The sequence below is a fragment of the Pinus tabuliformis genome, chromosome 2_1 (assembly GCF_031772625.1).
Source record: "Pinus tabuliformis cultivar Carrire ecotype Pingquan chromosome 2_1, CPIR1, whole genome shotgun sequence".
NCBI lineage: Eukaryota > Viridiplantae > Streptophyta > Pinopsida > Pinales > Pinaceae > Pinus > Pinus tabuliformis.
Genome location: NC_142299.1, coordinates 384,178,734 through 384,199,418, shown reverse-complemented (window position 1 = coordinate 384,199,418; position 20,685 = coordinate 384,178,734). Strand labels below are relative to the sequence as shown.

The window sequence follows — 20,685 nt, the reverse complement described above, 5'->3', positions numbered from 1 at the left end:
CTTCCACTATCTCACACTCAGATTCTTCATCACAACAACCGCTGCATAAAGACAATTCTCTGTTATATAAGCCTGATATGCTAACCTTTGTCCTCCTCCTTGCTCGCTTGAGCTTCGGCTTCCTCAACACTCGCTCGACCTTCTGGCTTCCCTCCTCCAGTCGCTTTAGCTTCCTCTGCGCTCGCTCGACCATCTATGCTCGCTTGACACTTCGGCTTCCCAATCCATGGCTTCCTCTGTCTATTCGAGTGTTCCAATACTCACAGGACGCGTTGAATCAATGGCAAGAACTGCCACGTCCTGATCGCAATCGCCATTGACATTATTTCAGCCTCCTGAATTATTGGGAGCATTCCGTAGTGTATTTCTGCCTCTAAACGTTGCGTAAGCCAAAAATTTATTTTCACAGGAAACACGGGCAAAATGGCTAAAGGGCGGACTTCAATATTAATTCACCCGACTCTATAGTGTATCGGGTCCCCCTTGTAATCGCAATCGGCAGTCGCAATCGCAATCGGTGAGATGAGGCTTCCGAGGGTCTTTTATATATCGACCCCATGACATCGCCGATGGCCGATGGGCCGATCCTCCTGCGGACGCAATGTAATAATAAGCCTGTCTATAATGTTGCATCGGGTCCGGTCTTGCAATTCGCAATCGACGCTTGCCTTAGGTGGAGGTCCGATGCGATATTCGCTAATCGCTATCGGCGATCGCAAAGGGTCGCTTAACACTTCATGACTTCCGCTCCCGAAGTGCCGATGCGATAATCGACAATCGCAAATCGGAGGTTTTAAGGTGGCAGGGCCTTTACCACTCCCGATACATAATCCCAACACGATGGACGTGATATTACAATAGGCGCGATATAAAAAGGACCATCGGGTCCGCAATTGTATTCGCAATCGGAGGGTTTCGGGGGTGACAACCCTTTTGAACTTTGCGATATATATATTGCTCCGTTGTTTTAACTTTGGTTATATGCTCCGTTGTTGTAAACGCCATATAACTAAGTCTTCGGCCGCCGATAGTGTTGAATGCATATATGTATGGTTTTTGCCGCCGATGGTGTATACAACCTATACATGTATGTTTATGCTGCCATCAGTGTAAATACATATATATACGTCTTTCTGCCTCTGTTTGCGTTAAATGCATATATATATGGTTTTTGGCCTCCGATATTATATTTGTATGCATATAACTCTTTTGTGGCCTATACGGCTCCCGATGGCTCTGTGTGCTCCTCTTCTTTGGCTCTGTCTGCTCCTCTCGTCTCCATCTGCTCCTCTGCTGGCTCTGTTCAGTCTGCTCCTCTAATATTGCCATATTGACATCAATGACAATCTGTGTCCAACATATTCCTGTTCCATATCTGTTTTCCATTCACTACATTCATTTGCTTCCTTATAACTAGAAGGTTCAACAACATTCATCATACTAGTTATAAAAGAATTTTCCCTGTATCTAGCAGGCAATTGAGTCTGCCTACCTGATCTTCTGAGCGTTGGTGTAGCTTCTGACCTATTCTGAGTTTCCTTTGCTGGACTCGGCTTGACTGCTGCATCTGAATTCTCTTCTTCTGCCTTTGTTTGTTGATCCTGGTTGTTTCCTGTTTCTTCGCTTTCTTCCACCAAGAATGGAATATCCCATTCCTCATTGCGCTTATCAGATTCTTCATGATCCTGCTCATGGAATATGACATCTCTACTAACAAAAATCTTGTGAGTAGAGGGATTAAATAATCTATAAGCTTTATATTGTGAACAATACCCTATAAAGGTACATCTGATGGCTTTTGAATCTAGTTTTCTTTTGTCTTCCTTTGGAATATGGGCAAATGCTTTAGACCCAAACACTCTTAAATGTTTTACTACAGGCTTAAATCCATATAATGCTTCATAAGGAGTTTTAAACTCAAGACTCTTTGTAGGACTCCTATTTTTCAAATAAACTGCAATATTCAATGCTTCAGCCCAAAAACCATTCGAAAGATCCTTACCTTTCAACATGCTCCTAGCACATTCCACCAATGTTTTGTTCTTTCTTTCCGTTACTCCATTCTGCTGAGGAGTATGGGGTACTGTGAATTGCTGTAATATCCCATGGTCTTTACAATACTTGATAAGCTCATCCTTCCTGTATTCTCCCCCTTGATTGGAGCGGAGAATTTTTATATGCTTCCTTGTTTGCTTTTCAATCATGTTTCTGAACTGCTTAAAGTATTCAAATGTGTGACTTTTCTTACTCAAAAAATATACCCAAGAAAACTTTGTGCAGTCATCAATAAACAGTAAAAAATACAGTGCACCTCCTAATGACTTTGTTTGCATGGGTCCACAAAGATCTGTGTGCACTAATTCAAGTATGTCTCTCTGTTTCTTTTCTACTCGAACAGGGAATTCCTCTCTATGCATCTTTCCTAATGTACAAGCATCACAATCATTATGCACTTGTTTTAACATAGGAAGATCTCTTACCATTTCCTTTTTCTAAATAACAACAAATCATTGTAGTTGATATGACCAAATCTCTGATGCCACAACTCTTTTGTAGTCAAACTCGTTGCTGTTAAAGCTCAAACTGGTGCTGGTCTTACATCCAATTTGTACAGGCCTTCTATTCGAATACCTGTAGCAATAATTTTCATGCCATCTAACAGATCTTTAATATAACCGTTAGATTTAAAAAATTCAACTTTAAGATCTTGATCTGTAATCATGGATACAGAAATCAAGTTCTTTGTTACACCGGGCACATACATGACATTATGAATTTGTCTTACAGTACCATTAGGTAAAATGACATAAATTTTTCCACACCCTTTGGTTTGATGACTTCTATCATCACCTAGGTAGATTTGTGCTCTGTCATTGATTTCTTTAAAATCTTCGAACCAATGTTGCACTAATCGTTATCAGGATTAATTCAGCGCGGGGAAACAATCGTAATAATCGGGAAAAAAAGTAATAATCGGGAAAAAATCGTTTGGTACAAAAATATTCATTTTTTTTTTCAATTTTTTTAATATCTAAACCATCTACAACATAAAATAAATACATTGACACATAAAAATGATAAAAGAATTAATATATAAGATGTTTAATATCATTTCTAGTGCTAAAATCACACATAACAGTGAATCATGTCCTGAATAGTAAGTCGTGACTCCTGAGTCCCAACTCGACCTCAAAATATCAACAAAAAATATAATAATGTATCTCATCTATGTTGCCAGGAAACGTGGGTGCGGGGACGGGGACGACATTTTTGGAAACAGGGTGCGTGGGTTCGTCGGGTAATATAATAATATTAAATTTTAATAATTATATTTTATAAATTATAAATTATAAATTTATAATTAATAATATATATGAAATTTGAATTTGTATATTTTTTCAACTTTAAACAAGAAAACTTTAATGATAATCATTTAAACATGCACATCATTGAACATTCAACATTGACATTGAAATTTCAAAATTTATCACCAAAAAACTGTTCTTTTGAATCTTTTCCGTGTAACCATGACACTGTGACAGCTATGTGAGAGAGCTCAAGGCTACTACTAAAACTGAAAATTCAAAATACATACTAGGATAAATGCTAGACTCAGCTATTTTGGTGAAACTTGGGACAGATTTTGTCACACACAGGCTTTAAAATAACTATGCAGCTTAGGTTCATTTGCAAGGATGCCTATCAATGAATCAGGTTGTGGTTGTACAGACCCTTCCTCCTACACAGCCAAGGAGTGTTAGCATTTCTGCCTCCTGCTCTAATTTCAAGACAGCTTCTCTCCTTATTGAAATTGCTCATTTTGGCTGGAGCTTGAGCTTGTAACTTTGCTTTGAATGTTTAGTCTCTCCCATATAAAAACACAATTTTTTCATAGGAGATTCTTCTCAACTTGATATGCTCTAGAATTTTCTTGATGTCTAATCATCCACATGCCCCATGCATGGTGTGCTCTGTGGTAAAGCAATCCCAAAAACAGTGGCAGCCTTACCCTTCCACAAAACACGCTTATTAGTCTTTGTTTCCCAATAAAATGCACAACAGCCATCTGATGGCTTGAGGGATAGTTTGTCTTTGAGTGCGAAGCTCTGCCTGAATATTAATTATCTAAACATAAAACATCTTCGCAATTTTTAGAGATTACTTGGTGTACAAGTCTGTAGAGACCATATATAATTTAGGCATATTTTCCTAGTTTTAATCTTAACATGATGTTATCAGAATGCTGTGAGAAATTGACAGATTTTGATTCTTAATTTAGCCATTGTCCAAAATAGCCCTTCGCCATTTAACAACATCAGCTGATTACAGGTTATGGCTGGTCTCAATCCTACTTTCTATTTGACCGAAAATGTCTGAACCTGTATGTGTGCATTTACAGTTTATAATTTGATGGTTATTTGGCACGGGAATGAATGTTTCATTCCAAATTGATTTACAAGAATTCTTAAAAACAAGACTTGTAAAAAACTTAAAAAACCGGGTGCGGGTACCCGTGCAACACAGGTTTTGATGGTAAGGACCGTGGAAGAATGTTTCATTCCAAATTGATTTACAAGAATTGATTTAGGGTTTTTTAGGTTTTGTTATAAGTTTTATGTTTGTTATAAGTTATTTTTTAAAATTCAATAAAAAAAAATTATTTGAAAATTAAATTTTTAATATAGTTTTTTTTTATGAAAAACCCGAAGAACCTAAAGAACCCGAAGAACCCAAGAACCCAAGCACCCGAAGAACCCAAGAACCCAAGAACCCGTTAAAGGAAAAGAACCCAAATTTTTTTTTGAAGAACCCGGTTCTTCTGGGTTCCTCTGGGAAGAACCCGTACCCAAATCCGGTACTTGGGTGCGGGAACCCGGGACGGGGTTCGAGAACCCCACCCCCGGGTGCGGGTACTCGTGCAACACAGTATCTCATAGAATGAGTCATAATGTCATATACAATGAAATGAACCAAACAACTAAAGTCTAATACTACTGATTTCCTTTGCCCCTCTAGAAGTAGATGTCGGTGGAGTTGGCAGTAGACTTTGCTGTGCTCTAGAAGCTGAAGAACTAGGAGCTACAGGAGGTAGACCACGTCCTCTACTTGTAACAGGGGTAGCTTGGGTCACCTCTTCCTCCTCACACACACACACACATATATATATATATATATATTTTTTTTTTTTTTTTTGGGTTTCCCACGATTTTTTCCCAAAAAATCACAATTTTTTTGAAAAATCGGCTAAAAAAAAATTCCGATTAAATTGCCCGATTTTATCGTTTTTTTTGAAAAAATCGCGATTAAACGATTTAATCGCGATTTTTTCTCGATTAGTGCAACACTGCATCGAACCATTGCTTGTTCCCCGTCATGTGTGTTGATGCTCCCGAATCTACATTCCAAATGTCTACATCAACATTCTCATCATAGTCTGCCATGAACAATCTGAAGTTCTGCTCATGATTATCATTTGCGAGATGACCTGCATATCTTTTCTGCTTCTGTTGTTGTTCATGATATTTCTTCTTCCTGCACTCCTTAGCTATATGACCAAGTTTTTCGCAATAAAAACATTTAATTTTAGAGTTTTTTCTATTCGGATGCATACCTTGAGTCTGATTTGGTCTTTTCTATGAGTTTCTTCGGTTTTGCTGTTGTGGATTTCCTTTTCCTTGGAAGTTCTTTTTCGCCATCAACGCAAGATCGGCACTCTAGGGCTTCATAGTCGATCTTCTTTTTTCTTCTTGCATTAATATTCCTGTCAGTTCTTCAAACATTGGGATTTTCTCTCTTGCGTTTATCCCAGTGATAAACATTTGGTAGTCATCGTTCACACCATTCATGGTAATTGTTACTAGATCTGTATTTGCAACTGTTTCACCAATGTCTGCCAATTTGTTCTTCAGATCTTTGATCCTCGCTATGAAGGAAGCAACTGTTTCATTTTCCTCCATCTTCAGGGATAAGATCTTGCTCTTCAGGAACAGAAGACGATTTGTATTCCTGATCTCATACAAATCCTTCAAAATTCCCCAAATTTCTCTTGCTGATTTACATTCTCTGATATGTGGTATGATGCAGTTTTTCACTGACATCTTCAGCAGCGTCCTTGATTTACCTTCTTGCTTCTCCCAATCTGGGATCGATGCTGATCCCACTGCTGGCTTCTGCTCATCCCCATTTGCAATTGTCCAAGTACTCTGCACTTCTAGCAGAGTCTGCATTTTGAATTTCCAATTCGCATAATTGGAGCCATCGAGCTTGTTATGCTCATTCAAGTATGCTTCAATCATTTGATTATTCATCTTTGCGGTTAAAAAAAATATTTGACAGGAAAAAAAATAGATGTTAGATCTACCCCAGATCTATGTCAAAGACAGAAATCGCTGATCTCCGCAAGTCCGATTTTTGGTATTTTCAACAGCCTCTAGTACTGGTTGATCCCTTGCAGTATGCGCGCCCTCTCCAGGTGGCCTCCGGGTAAGTCTCCACCACACTGCGCGCTCTCCACAACAGTCCTCTGAGGAACCACGTATAAGGTTGTCGCAGCCTTCTCTCGGTAGACCTTGGCCTCCATGCAGCCTTATCTCGGCAGCCACCGCCAAGACGCAGCTCCCTTTTTTTGTTTGCACAGTCGGCACAATTTAGCACCACGGATTCGTGACAGTCGGCGCGATTGTACAACACAGATTTGCGACAATCGACAAAATAAAAATACGCGTAATTCTCACAATGGGATCGGCACGATTTTCCCCCAAACCACATGATGATTTCGCTTTAGGTGCGCCTTTCAAATCCTTCACCCAGCATACAGGTTCCTCGACCCTGCAGCTAAGATACCATGTTAAAAAGCAATGTTTGAATTAAATAAACAACAACCACTGGTCAACTCTACGAAAGAGAGTTTGGACCAGGAGAGTCTGGCTCTGCAGAACGCTCTACATTCTCAATGTACATCACACATTATATAGCAATCATGGTTTTAGGGAAGTTAGAACCATACCTTAAGATATAGAAAGTAATTCCTATCGTGAGATACCGTGAACCAATTCACTATTCTAGGATATTCTCCATTATCTCTAACATATCTCACTATAAACATTGTCATAATAATGGATTGTAGCTAGGTTGTATTCTCTAAGTCATATCGAAGCTTATTGTCAACATTTATTTCATCATATTTTTAGTCTATCATATACTATACATATGCAGAGAACGAGCAACAAAAAGTTTAAATTTAAGTCACAGTAAATATACATACAATATGAGTAATAGAAGCAATCCACATCATTCGCTGCCAATACATTTTTGATGTTACAGAGTAATTCCACTGTAAGTGAGCGATACCATAGAGTGATGCCATTGTGTCACTAAGCATAAACAATTATATTGCATATAAAGAGATGCCACTGAGTATAGAGGATGATGCCACTACCCCTGATTGTGAGCGATGCCACGACATATAAAGCTATGCCACTGTAAGTTGTGATGCAAACCATTGTTTGTTGTAATTCACTATTAATATAATGCGATGCACATATATGAATCTTAGAGTATAACTAAAATGCGATTCATTGGTGTAATGATCCAATCCGCCGGGTATACCGAAATGTGAGCCACAGGGCATCATGACTCTAGCATCATAGTGCATGTAGAGATGCGATGTCACAGGTGGGTATGCGATGCCATGAAGCGACCGAGCCACAATAATTGAAATGCGAGTCGGAAAGCCACAGGCAGAGTTGTAGACTATTGAGATATGAATGCGATCTGAATCGAATCAAAATACAAATCGAACCAATGTGTGATGCTGCAGGGAATATACATTGGACCAAACATGCAAGCCTTTGTAGCTAATGAGAGCGAGTCAGATAGAATAGCCGAAACAAGGCAAAGTATATCAAACCATTGAAGATGATATGTGCCACGAGTCTATGAATCATTGCGAACCTCAGGGTATATAGATGCTAGCTTATTCGTTCGATAGTCCTTGTCCAATGAGATATACGAGTTCGCTTTATATACAATTAGATGTGGTGACATATAATCCTTACTTTAAGTGAGGTCGACTTAGAACATTCAATTTCAATTTCCTTTTGACATAAATTATTTGCCCAAATAAATTCGTCAATAATAATAACAATAACTCTTTTAATCAATATAAATTCTCTTTGTCAATTTTTGGATTCACCTTTAGAGCATAATGGGTTTCTATGGGGGTAGTAGGGTTTAGAAAGGGAAATTCATCCCAAAGTTGCCCAATTTTCAACACTCCCTCTCAGTTAGGGAGGAATTTCCATTTGCATCATAAGAGTCAACTCAGATGACAGGTCTTAATATAAGAAGGCAAGCAGCTGCATCATCATTACATCTCGTCTTGTCTCATAAAAGAAGAATAGTCCACAATCAATGGTAGGGGAGATTGATCATCAAAATCCTAGTAGTCTCTATGTTAAATCTCATGACCTCCATTTCAGCTATATCAACAAGACATCCATCTCATCACTCTTGGTGAAGCCCAAACCAAGAAGATATCTAGCGATCCTGGCGTACCGTGCGTGTGGAGTTTGTTTCAGCGCATAGAGGGCCTTCTTCAACTTGCATACATGATACTTTCTCCCACACACCTTAAAGCCCCGACATTGCTCAATATACACCTCCTCCTCAATCACCCCATTGAGGAAAGCAATCTTCACAACCATCTGATGTGTCCTCCACCCCATCTCTAATGCAATGGATATGATTGCCCTAATAGATACATATATGGTGACAGGAGCAAATGTCTCCTTGTAGTCCACTCCCACCTGCTAGGAGAACCCTCTCGCCACGAACCTTGCTTTGTACTTCTTGACACTGCCATCAGCTGCATGTTTGATCTTATAAATCCATCGAGAATGACCACTGATTTTCCTTTAGGCGTAGACACTATTTCTCACACATCATTCCTCATGATGGAGTTATAACCCTCCATCATGGCATCCCTCTAGACCTGCACATCTGCAGCCTCCTTAAAAGTAGAAGACTTAGAACCACTGAGGCTGCTCATTAAGGCCATGTAATTAGAAAATCTTGCTGGTGGTTTGCCTTTCCCTGAAACTGCTGCTAGGAGCCTCCACACGTTGGGTTCTCAAGCCAAAGGTTAAGCGTGCAGTCATCTTAGGACTCACACAACTTAGCAAACCAAAAAAATAAGAAAATATATAATTAAAAAAAAATCAAATTAAAAAAATAAAAGAAATATTAAAAACATTTTTTACAAAAAATTAAAATATTAATTATTACATTACAAAAAATTTAAAAATAAATAAATATAAATTATTACAAATCTTAAAAAAAAAGTTGGTGGCGTGCGGCCTTGTCGATTCCCAGAATTGACGGGGTTGCCCCACCCCGACACAAAATGGGCAACTGCGAGCACACCTTCTTCTATAACTATCAGGTAGGTGTTGAAGTACTATGGCAGCTGAGTGATTGTGCACCCTGCATTGTCAACTGTCTAGACGTAAACCCAATACACGGCTTCGTCCTCGCGACCTTCAACCACTATGAGGTTATGGTCGAGTGCAGTGATATTCAAGTGAACGTGAAGAAAGAATGATCAATGTGGTTGGTGAGTATTTGCATGAGATGTTGCTAAGATGGGGGTCGTGGAACCACCACTCCAAATTGGCTTTCACCATCTTCCCAACCATCTTTGCCTCTCCCACCACCAATGCCATGTAGACCCTTTGCACTAGTGTTGTGAAACTTCTTCGACCTATACGCGCCCCTGCCCCCCAACCCCCCCATGTTTTTTTTCTTTTTTTTTTAATGTTTTATTTTTGTTTATTTATTTTTTTAATTTTTGTTTATTGTTTTTTATCATTATTTTTTTTTAATTTAAAAAAAAATTTAGAATATTTTTGTTTTTTGTTTTTGTTTGTCAAGTTGTCTGAGTTCTCCAGAGATTACTTCAGGCTTGACCTGTGGCTTGAGAAACTGTGACCTAGCGGCTTCTAAGCTGTCAAAATCGCCTGGGGATCGCACCTAGCCTGGGTCACACCAGTCCTTAACATGGCTGGATTTTTGCTCACTGAGTTTCGAACCGATGACATTCACATTACATAGTGACCCAACAATACACCCTATCACCATCTATTCTACTCCCCGCTGGCTAATATTTTTATTTATTTTGTTTTGCAATTTGTTTATTTTCAATTTTTTTGTTTTTTACATTTTATTTTTTAATTATATTTCATTTTTTTCTATTTTGTTTTTTATATATTTTTTTGGATCCTTTTCAACTTGTTTAACTTATTTATTTAAATTGTTTTTTAAAATTTTTAATAACATTGTCTTTTTTAATATTTTTTTTAGCTTTTTTCTTTTCTTGTTTCATTAAAAAAAATTGAATTTAACTAGTTTAAAATGTTTTAATTATTTTTTTTCCTCAATATTTTTGGTTTTTTTTTTTTCAATTTTTGTTTTAAATGTTTTTATTGTTATTTTTTAAAACTAAATTTTTGTTTAAAATTATTTATTTGTTTGTTTTTAGTTTATTTTTATTTTTCTATAATTTTTTGTTTTGAACAGTTTAATTTAATTTTGTTATTTTGGTTTTTTTTGTTAAAGCTATATATATATAAAAAACTTAAAATTTTATATGAATCATTATTTTTGGAAAAAAAAATTCAAATGTTATCTTCTTTGAACATAAAATTCATAAAAAAATTATTGTTTTTCAATTTTTTTTCCATAAAAATCATTTATTTGACATGTCATTTTTATTAAAAAGGTACTGAAATGTGTATTTTTTTAATTATATTTATATGCAAAATGTTTATTGTTTTCAAGTGGTTAAAATTATTATTTTTTTAGTTACAATTATTTTATGTCTATTGAAGTATTAATTAACGAGACAGAAATATATAAAAAATCCTAACTTCAAAATATTTATTTTGTTATTATTTTTTTTTAAACTTCGCAAAAAAAATTGAAAATTTCATTACAAAAAAAACGTTGCAAAGAAAAACAAAAAATACAAACTTGAAAGACCCTTAAAGAAAAAAACATCTTAAGAAGGTAAAAAAGAAGAAAAAGACAACTTGAAAAATAGTTAAATAAACAACATTTTAAAAAATGCGCATACCTAAGACATAAGAAAATTTAAAGTGTCAAAAATATGCCCCGAATTTTTTTTTCATGCAGCATCAATACTTTTCAAAATCAGCATGAAAATCACTAACATTTAAAAAAAGTTATCCATACTTAATACACAAGAAAATTTGAAGTGTCAAAAATAAGCCCCAAAATGAGAAGGGGTTGATGCTACATCAATGCTTTTCAAAATCGGCATGAAAATCACTAACATTTAAAAAAAAATGTCCATACTTAATAAGAAAATTTAGTGTCAAAATAATGTTCCAAACAAAATGTTGATGCTACATTAACACTTTTCAAAATCGACATGAAAATCATTATTTTTTGCAACCTCTAAAAAAACGAGAACTCAATACAGTTTTCATTAAGTTGGTAACTTTGTTTTGATTGTATATACTATAAGGTATGAGATATGATATTTTGATGTTACAAACGAGGGCCCACTTATATACCTAGGCAGGTGCCCATTCATGAACTGTCATGTCCTTAGGGACATGCCTTTTCAGTGTACTAATCATTATTTATGTTATCTATATTATTTTTATATATTATATTCATAAGCTTGCCTTCCTCTTCAGAAAAGCTTTGTCCTCAAAGCTTATTGCTGATAAGACGTGTCATCTATTTCTTTGTCTTGTAATCTATTCACATTTTCAAAATTCTTCGAGTTGTCATCTTCGATGATACAAGATGATAGGATCCTCTGAGTGATAAACAAAATTGTCGAACTGAGAAGGGATCTAACCATCCTAAATCAATCTTCTGTGGAACTTTGCAATTATTTGATAGCTGGAATAAATTGTTATTGTAAGATTGGATTTTGCAGACATCAATATTCTTTGGAATATAAATCTGTTGTTTCTATTTTTAGTGATATAGATATGCAGACTGTTTGAGATGTTTTCTCTTGTGATTCGGATGTCGATAAGGAGTTCTTATGATTTGATTTACCCTTATCATACGTGTGTTGAAACACTGAGAGGGGGGGTGTGAATCAATATTTCATTCAATTGTTATTATTAATGCAGTTAAGATTTTTTCACAATTAGACCCAGAATGTAAATAAAAGAACTTTATTTAAAACAATTGAGGACACCAATCCTCTTTACAATGGTTACAAGCTCCACCTTGTAAAATAGATTTTAGGGCTCCAACCCTAAGGAATTTCTAATGATCTGTCCATCTTCTTTCATTTTGTTTTTGAACACCCACTTGGTTCGAATAATATTTTTATCCTTTGGACGAGGTACTAGTTCCCATGTTTCATTCTTTTCGATTTGATACATTTCTTCCATAGGAGGAGATTCCTTTCCTTTGATCATGTTTCTCAAAATAGAAGTAGTGATCCTTGTTACCTGCAACCATACGACATGACTTTATAATAATAAATTACAAGCATACATACCTCATTTTACCTTTAGGTCATCTAGGCTTCTTTCAATGGCTTCCTTGATTGAAAAGATCTTCAACCCCTTGATCTGCTTCATCTCTCATGTCATCATACCATCATCCCATGAACTCCACCAGTTGGAGTTCCTGATGAAACTTTTGCTTCCTCTCTTGATTGGTGAATCCTCCAATGAGGATTCCATCTCGCATATCCTTTTTCAGCAGATGTTTCCCTTTTAAACTGATGTATGATGAGACTTGTCCTGGATAACTTCTTCCTTTGATCTTCCAATGAGGTCACTAGGAGCTATATCTTCCAAAGTTGACTACCATAGATTTTGTTCCAATGGTCCTTCATGTCTCCCTATGGTGATGTCACGAGCTCTTGCTTATAATGCTTCTCTTCCTTGGACTTCTTTCTTTCAACGAATGTTTGAGTCCTTAACCTTCAACACTTTTTCCTTCAATTTGTCATCTGCTATCTTGCATAGAAATCACAAGTTGTTGAATAAGGTAACTCTCTTATCCCATGGATATTTGTTACCTTGATTATCAGTTAGTGTATTATAGATCAATGATGATTATCTTCCTTCCTAGATCTTGTAGATGAGATCTTATGAATATATCCTTCATCCTTTGATATTTTTGCTTTTGTGTAGATTGTTGATTTGGGGTAGCATCGAATGTGCTCTAGGCCTCAAATTTTGCAGGGAGGCTTAGGCACATGCATTCCAAAGAACCCAAAAACCATTTTGGGAAATTCCACCTAAAGACGATTATATTAAAATAATTAATATTTTTAATGGAATTCCTAAGTCTAAATTTAGGAAAATTAAAATATTAATGGGTATTAATCTAATTGTGGGTGTAACTTCTAGAAAAGGATGGAGATCAAGTCAAAACGATTTGAGCTTTTGATTAGGAGTTAATCTAGACTGTTGGTTGTCCAACAGAAAGATATAAGAAGGGGCTTGAGGGTCATTTGGAAAACACACCAAGAGAGGTCAAGAAATCAATTTTCTGAAGTGAGAAGTTCTCAGGAGGAAAGTTTGATTGAGGACATTTCTTGCAGCAGAGGGGCAGAGATAGCTTCCGTAGAGAGTGATTTTTTCAGCTGGAGGATCATCAGTAGAGAGAGGTAGAGAGTAGTCCAACAATGGCAGTGTTGATCTAGAGGGGTTGACGCAGAGCCACGTAGAAGCTAGGGAGGAGTTTGAAATTTGCAGAGGGAATTCGAGTTTTAGAAGTCGGGAGCCGGGGTGTGAGACCAGGATGCGAAAATTGAATCTCCTGGGTAGCAAATTGACCAGCCAGAGGAGTGACACAGTCCCCAGAGAGCTCGACACTGGGATGTCGCAGATACTGCGTAGAGGCAACCAGAAAAGCCGGGGGCAATCAGTCAGGATTTCTAGTGATAGTGTGAGGTAACCTCACAATTCTTTCTGCCAGTATTTCTCTCTGTAACTGAATAACCTTGTGAGGTATTCAGAGATGTATTCAGAATTTGCTACTGCTTAATAATAATAAACCCTCAGAGTTGCTGCACCGGTTTTCCCGCATTAGGTTTTTCCAGGGACTTTTGTCCAAAAATAACGGTGTCCTATGTGTTTGTATTTCCTTGCTCAGTTTCTATGTTTCAGAATCATATTTAATTTGGTGTAGGCTGCTTTAGTAATTTACTTCAATATTTCAAGAAGAAATCTGAAATAAGTTTGTAATGTAATTTACAATCTAGGTGAAGTAGATTCAGTTGGTTGCAGTAGGATTCCTGAGATTGTTAGATCTAGGAATTTTCACATGGTATCAGAGTTGTTTGATGTGAAACAGGAAGAGCAGATCTAGCACTGAAGCAAGGGCCAACTTGCTGCAGCAAGCAGCAGTTCGAATCCCCTGAGGGATTGCACAGTTCTAGCCAAGAGGGCTATATTTTCGAGGTTGTCTCTCTCTGAGTGAGTCGACAGAGAGGTAAGACTGTCGGATCAAGAATTTGCCAAGGCAGAGGGAGCCACACAGAGCCTCAGCGCAGAGCTAGAGGGACACAGTTTTTTGCAAGTTGAGTGCTGGGCAGAAAAGTCATCGGAAGCAGATCGCATAGTGAGGGAATACTTCCTCAGTGGCTTCTTGCCGAGGAAATCAATATTTCTCATTTGCTGGGCAGTAGAGGAGCAACAGACTTACCAGCTCCATCACGGAGTACGCAAGCCAACCTAGAAGCTATGCAGTAGGGAGAAGGAGGGAGTTGTTTGATCGTTTTCAGAGGATATGGCAACCAGTGGCTTGAGGGATCAGGACAGGTTGGACGGAGAATCTTACATCATCTGGAAGGCTAGAATGTCTTTCCTTCTAGATGAGCATACCCTCAAGATGTACGTCAACAGTTTGGTGGCTGAACCTGCGGATGCAGATCCGCTAAAGAAGTACAAGGCTGAGATGGCAAAGGCCAAGAGGATGATCCTGGATGGAGTCAAGGATCACGTGGTGTGCCACATTGCTAGCAGAGCGACTGCTAAGGAGATGTGGGATGCCTTGGTCACATTATATTAGGGATCTTCTGAGCAACAAAAGATGTACTTAGAGCAGAAGCTGAGATCTGCTCAGATGCAGAAGGGAGAGCGTGTGGATCCCTTCCTCACGAAGCTGAAGGAAACCTGTGATGAGTTGTCGGTTGCGGGGCATACACCTCAGGATTTAGAGTTAGTGAGACTAGCCCTCAATTCTGTCTTAGATGAGTGGCAAGTCTTTGTATAGAGTATTTTGGGCAGAGCAGCATTGCCTAATTGAGATGAGATGTGGGCAGCTCTAAAACAAGAGGAGCTGAGAGACCTGGTCAAGGTCAAACTTGACGGAAGCGGCAGCAGCAGTGGGTTGAAGCCCAAGGAGGAGGAGGAGAATGCAGCCCTTGCATTGAAGGGACAATAGGGGCAACATAGACGAAAGAAGGATGTCTCCAAGGTGAAGTGTTTCAGATGTGGCGAGATGGGCTACTGTGCATCCCAGTGTCCTTTGAATAAAAAGGATAAGGATGAGAAGCACGATCCTAAGGTTGCAGCCGCAAAGATCGAGCAGGAGGAGGAGTTTGCCATGACAGTCAAGATAACTCTAGGAGGGAGGTGGGCTGATTTAGAACTGTAGTTCGAAAGAGCTACATATGGGTAGGATCCTTGAGGAGCCCACCTCTTGGATCATCACCTTGCTACAGGAGCCCATGATCAGTAGTAGCGGGATGGAGGAGTTTTCAGTTGGTGCCATGAAGTGGTGGAGCGACAGATGCGGTAGTTAGCAACGCCAGAACTTGAGCAACGCAGAGCAGAGAAGCAACAGTGTGTGGAGGCACAGTGCAAAGTTTCAGCAGCGCAGTGACTTTAGAAGACAGTGTGGGACTAGTAGCAGTCAGGCTTTTAGCACTGAGGTGTATCCACTGGATACTTGTCCAGTTTTGGGTGTTTTCAGTTGCTTCTCTCAGTGACTGAGTTGCAGTACGGATGCAGTGTTAACAATGGCAGTGCTAGCAACATAGCAGATGCAACATTTGAGAGGGAGCTGTAGTACAAATGTAGCATTGATAGTGGCAGTGTCAAAGGCAACAATACAGTTGCAGCAGTAGCGCAGTAGTTGGTGGACAGCATGTCAGACATCAGTAGCGCAGAGGACGATGCTTCAGAGTTAGAGCAATATGCAGCAACAGTATATTGCTAGAGCACATTCCTCGCTAAGAGGGAGTGTTGATTTGGGGTAGCATCGGATGTGCTCTAGGCCTCAAATTTTGCAGGGAGGCTTAGGCACATGCATTTTGGGAAATTCCACCCAGAGACGATTATATTAAAATAATTAATATTTTTAATGGAGTTCCTAAATCTAAACTTAGGAAAATTAAAATATTAATGGGTATTAATCTAATTGTGGGTATAACTTGTAGAAAAAGGCGGAGATCAAGTCAAAATGATCTGAGCCTTTGATTAGGAGTTAATCTAGGCCGTTGGTTGTCCAACAGAAAGATATAAGAAGGGGCTTGAGGGTCATTTGGAAAACACACCAAGAGAGGTCAAGAAATCGTTTTTCTGAAGTGAGAAGTTCTCAGGAGGAAAATTCGATTGAGGAGATTTCTTGCAGCAAAGGGGCAGGGATAGCTTCCGAGAGAAAGTGACTTTCTCAGCCGAAGGATCATCAACAGAGAGAGGCAGAGAGTAATCCGCAAAGGAGGAAGAGGGGTGACATGGCACTCAATAATTCAAGCATTGGGGCTCCAAGGTGATGTACAATTCTTCCTTGTAATCTCAAGGATGACCATCATCATCTAGGCTCTACAACAAGTGATGCCAAGCTTCATGGGATCAACATTTTATAATTTGGAGGTCCCTTGGGGTGTTAAGCATCATGTGGGGTTATCAACTAGCCCAACGCTCTGCTCTGAGTAGGCAATGCTGCATCATCAAGGTCAAATTCTCTCTCTGTAATGGATAGTATGATCATTGTTGCTCCGCTGAGAAGGCGTGGCAATCATCTGAGGAAGCCTCTATTGCTGTGACGAGAAGCACCTAACAAAACCTCCTTAAGATCAAGTTTTAATCAACAACCATTAAGTAACAAAAACCATGGATGCATCATAGTAGACCATACTTAAGGTTAGGGGCACAACCAATACTTCGCACAAAGATCACCTTCAAATATCTAACTTGACCAAGACCCATATTAGTGTTCCCTCTCTTATGTTAGGGATGGCTAATTGGATGACCCTATTAGGTGTTTCCTACCCCCAAGGGGAAGTGATAAGTCTCAAGTTAACCCATCATTTCTTAGGTGCATGTGAAGATGGTGGCAATGGAGTGGGCATGACTTCAGGGCAATGATGCCATAGCCAACTGACTAGCTAATGGTGGTCCAACATCTTGAGTGTATAGATGTAAGGAGGGAGCAATCATGGGGGCATGAGTTACCCCTTTCCTTAGCTTGCTTTTTCCACCCCTCTAGTCTGCCTTGCACTTCTTTATGATAGCACTTTGATTTGGGTGTATAGCTCAGGAGCCCAAGCTTGCATGTGAGAGATTTAGCATTTGTTACCCCTTGATGATGAGGCAGTTTATTGCTCATTAGAGTTGGTACACTACAAGGCTTCATTTTTATCGATGGAACATCAAGTACTCTAGGATTGAGTGATGGCTATTGAGAGGGGTAGAGCTCATCGTAGGCTTTTTCCCACGCGCTAATATTTTTTCCTAGCCATCTTTTGCGTTTTATCTTTTCCCTTCATTGTGGATTTCTTTTGCTTTTACCTTTTTAGTTGTGTCAACCTCCAGGGCAAAGCTTTTTGGCCCAGACTCAAGCATGATGATGAGAAGGTGCCAATCTCCATGACCAATGACCACTAGCCCGAAGAATGGATATGGAATAGAGGGAATGATGGAAAGTGATAAGTATGGAATATCATGGGCATGCTACTTTAATCAGAGCCTCCCCGATAGTGTCCTCACTATAACTCTAAGAACTCAGAGGGGGTCTCACTAGATCAGAGACAAAGTCTAAGCTCCCAAGTGTAGCGAGGGAACAAGAGCACTGTCAAGATTGGCCAATCATCCGGATCACCCCTAAAGTATGTGCCGACGGATGAGCCACCTTCCTTCAAGAAGGAATACTATATGGGGAAAGAAATCTAATTGGAGCAATATGTGGAGGATCTATTGCATCATATTGTATGCTGATCAATAGGGCTGTTGGCTGGCTGGCTGTCCAAGTAGGAGAAAAATATCTCCTATGCATTACCCACTTTATGATTGGTAACAATAACCTAAAAATTGTTGTTTCTGTTCTGAATACAGTATATGAAACCATGCAATTTAGATATATAATAGAATCTGATATAATAGTACTTTATTTTCTAATTACTGGACGATTGTAGAGGTCATCCCAGATATTTTAAGGAAATTGGTTTTGCTTCCTTGTTTTAATTTTGAGTTGAGCATTCACTTGTTGGAAATCAATCTGAAATTCTGCCCTTACAGAAATTGGAAAATGCAAATTTTTGATATACATCTCCAATATATCTCATTTCTTAATATTAACTAATGATCATGATTAATGTCAAGTGTAGTATTTTGATTGCAGCTCACCATAAGTTGCTACTTTGTGTTTTATCAGACATTTGTTACTTGTAAGCAGAGATGAATGCCACATGCACATGCCTTAGCTAATTGGATTTGGAATTTTTAGCTTCTGGTTCCTTGGATGCTTGCTTTGAAACTTTTTCAGGAATAAATTGCCTCTTAATATTATTTAATGAATATTGCTCTTAATTGATGGATTTTGTTCAGAGAAATCCTGTTGTGTTTGGCATTCCTATTTAGTATTCAGTTCTCTAAAACTAGAAACATGAAGCCAGTATGCATTGCTTGATTTTATAGCACATTTAGTGAAAATTTGGTAATTGTTGCCTATTTGAGACATTCAATGAAACAATATGCTGTGAATATTTTTCTTTCAGTAGTAATGAAGATTTTATTGACATAATGCTTGCAAATATTGTGGGTCAGGCATGAACCTCCTGTGATGGTAGAGCGAGTTGTAATTCTGGAAGAAGGATGTGATGTTGTTACTGTGTGCAAGCCTGCATCAGTCCCAGTTAAGTAATCTGTTTCTCTAACATGGCTGTCCTAGATATGGTAAAGTGGTTGTTGCGATTGTCTAAAATTTAAAAATTAAGTTCTTTTTAGGTTGTTCGTTCTAAATACAAATAAATGAGAATCAAATGCTCTGTTTAAACTTTATACCTTTCTCCCTACCTAGTGGGACCTCAATATCATGTGGGTTATATAGAATTTGCTTGTCCTTGGCTCCTATGATTATTTTTGACCTTTGCCACAACATTTATGTTTCTGGGAGAATCCGTGTTTATCTTGTTATTTTCCAAGTGCCAGTTTCAGATTGTTAAATTTGGCACCCAGGAAGAAATTCCCTAATAAAGAAGTTGTTGTAGCGGCTACAACCACACTCCAAAATTTTACCTTAGCTTCGTTTTGGAGCCTCCCTACCAACCATCCTCAGTAGCATGTCTTGCACTGTCAAGTACACAAGCTTCAGTGGTTTTCTAGTAGAATGTCAGCCTATGCATAATAGCTTGTTGCATCTCCCTCACAGGCTGTTTCTTCGGACTTGGTCCAGCTACAGGGTAAGCAACTCCCTCAAGAAATTGCGCAATTCTGGAGGGGAACCAACCTTCCCTCTAGAAATTGCGCAATCTTGTTTGGCAGCTTGTTGGGCTCTAGAATTGCGCAATTCTCCCTGTCAACCTTCACTTGAAAAACTACGCAATCTCTCCCAGCAGGACTGCTCAGCCCAAAATTTGCGCAATTATGGGCAGTGGTCAGCTGCTCAGCCCAGAAATTGTGCAATCCTTCTGGGCAACCAACCCAGCTCCCTCCTAGAAATGCACAAATTTTCCCGTCAGTCAAGCATGTTGTTGCATGTGCCATTGGGTTGACCGGTTCCACCTGGGACCAAGAAAACTTGACTTGCATGCATGGGCTGCTTTTTCCTGAAATAGCAAAAAACAACATGCAAAAAGCATCACTAGATTTTAGGGAGCTATTTTTAGCAGCTGGAGGTTACATGCAAAGATCGTTTTAGAATCTTTCCTCCAAGTGTCACTTTTTCCTTGCTTTGTGGCATATGTGTCATGAGCCTCAAACTTATTAATCGACGCTTCAGAGCTCACTTATTCACATCGATCTTGGAGCTCTGACATCCTACAACACATTCAGGAGTTGTCGACACGCCCAACTCCGCTATTTACGGGTAAGTCCTCTTAACTTGTCTTTTGCAGCATTTCTGTCGCTTTTTGTGTTTTCGCTTGTGTGAGTGTTGTTTGCTTGATTTTTGTGAACGCTTACTGTCGTTTGCATGCATATTAGCTTGTACTAGCACCGTTTCGTTAGCATCTCACTGCTGTCGCATGCATGACACTGTTTTGCACGAACGGTCACTGATTCGGCGACTCGCTTCTCACACATGCATGTTGTTCCGTTTTCTAAATCTTTCATTCACTGTTTGCATGCACAATCATTCACTCCTGCTTACACTCAGTATCGCCATGCATTCACATTTACATTTGCTTTCAGTTGCTCGTCGGCAAGTCTGGGCAACCTTGGCCCAGACTTTGCCTCA

The 20,685-nt window shown here is 38.7% G+C and overlaps 1 protein-coding gene across 1 annotated transcript in view; it reads left to right on the top strand.

Moving 5' to 3' along the window:
• The window catches only part of LOC149200448 (Pseudouridine synthase family protein), a 395,994-nt gene that overhangs the window by 143,839 nt on the left and 231,470 nt on the right, over positions 1 to 20,685 (top strand). Inside the window, exon 5 of the mRNA XM_089402743.1 lies at positions 19,056 to 19,143. Within this exon, the coding sequence (XP_089258869.1) occupies positions 19,056 to 19,143 (88 nt within the window). The remainder of the gene's footprint in view (positions 1 to 19,055; positions 19,144 to 20,685) is intronic.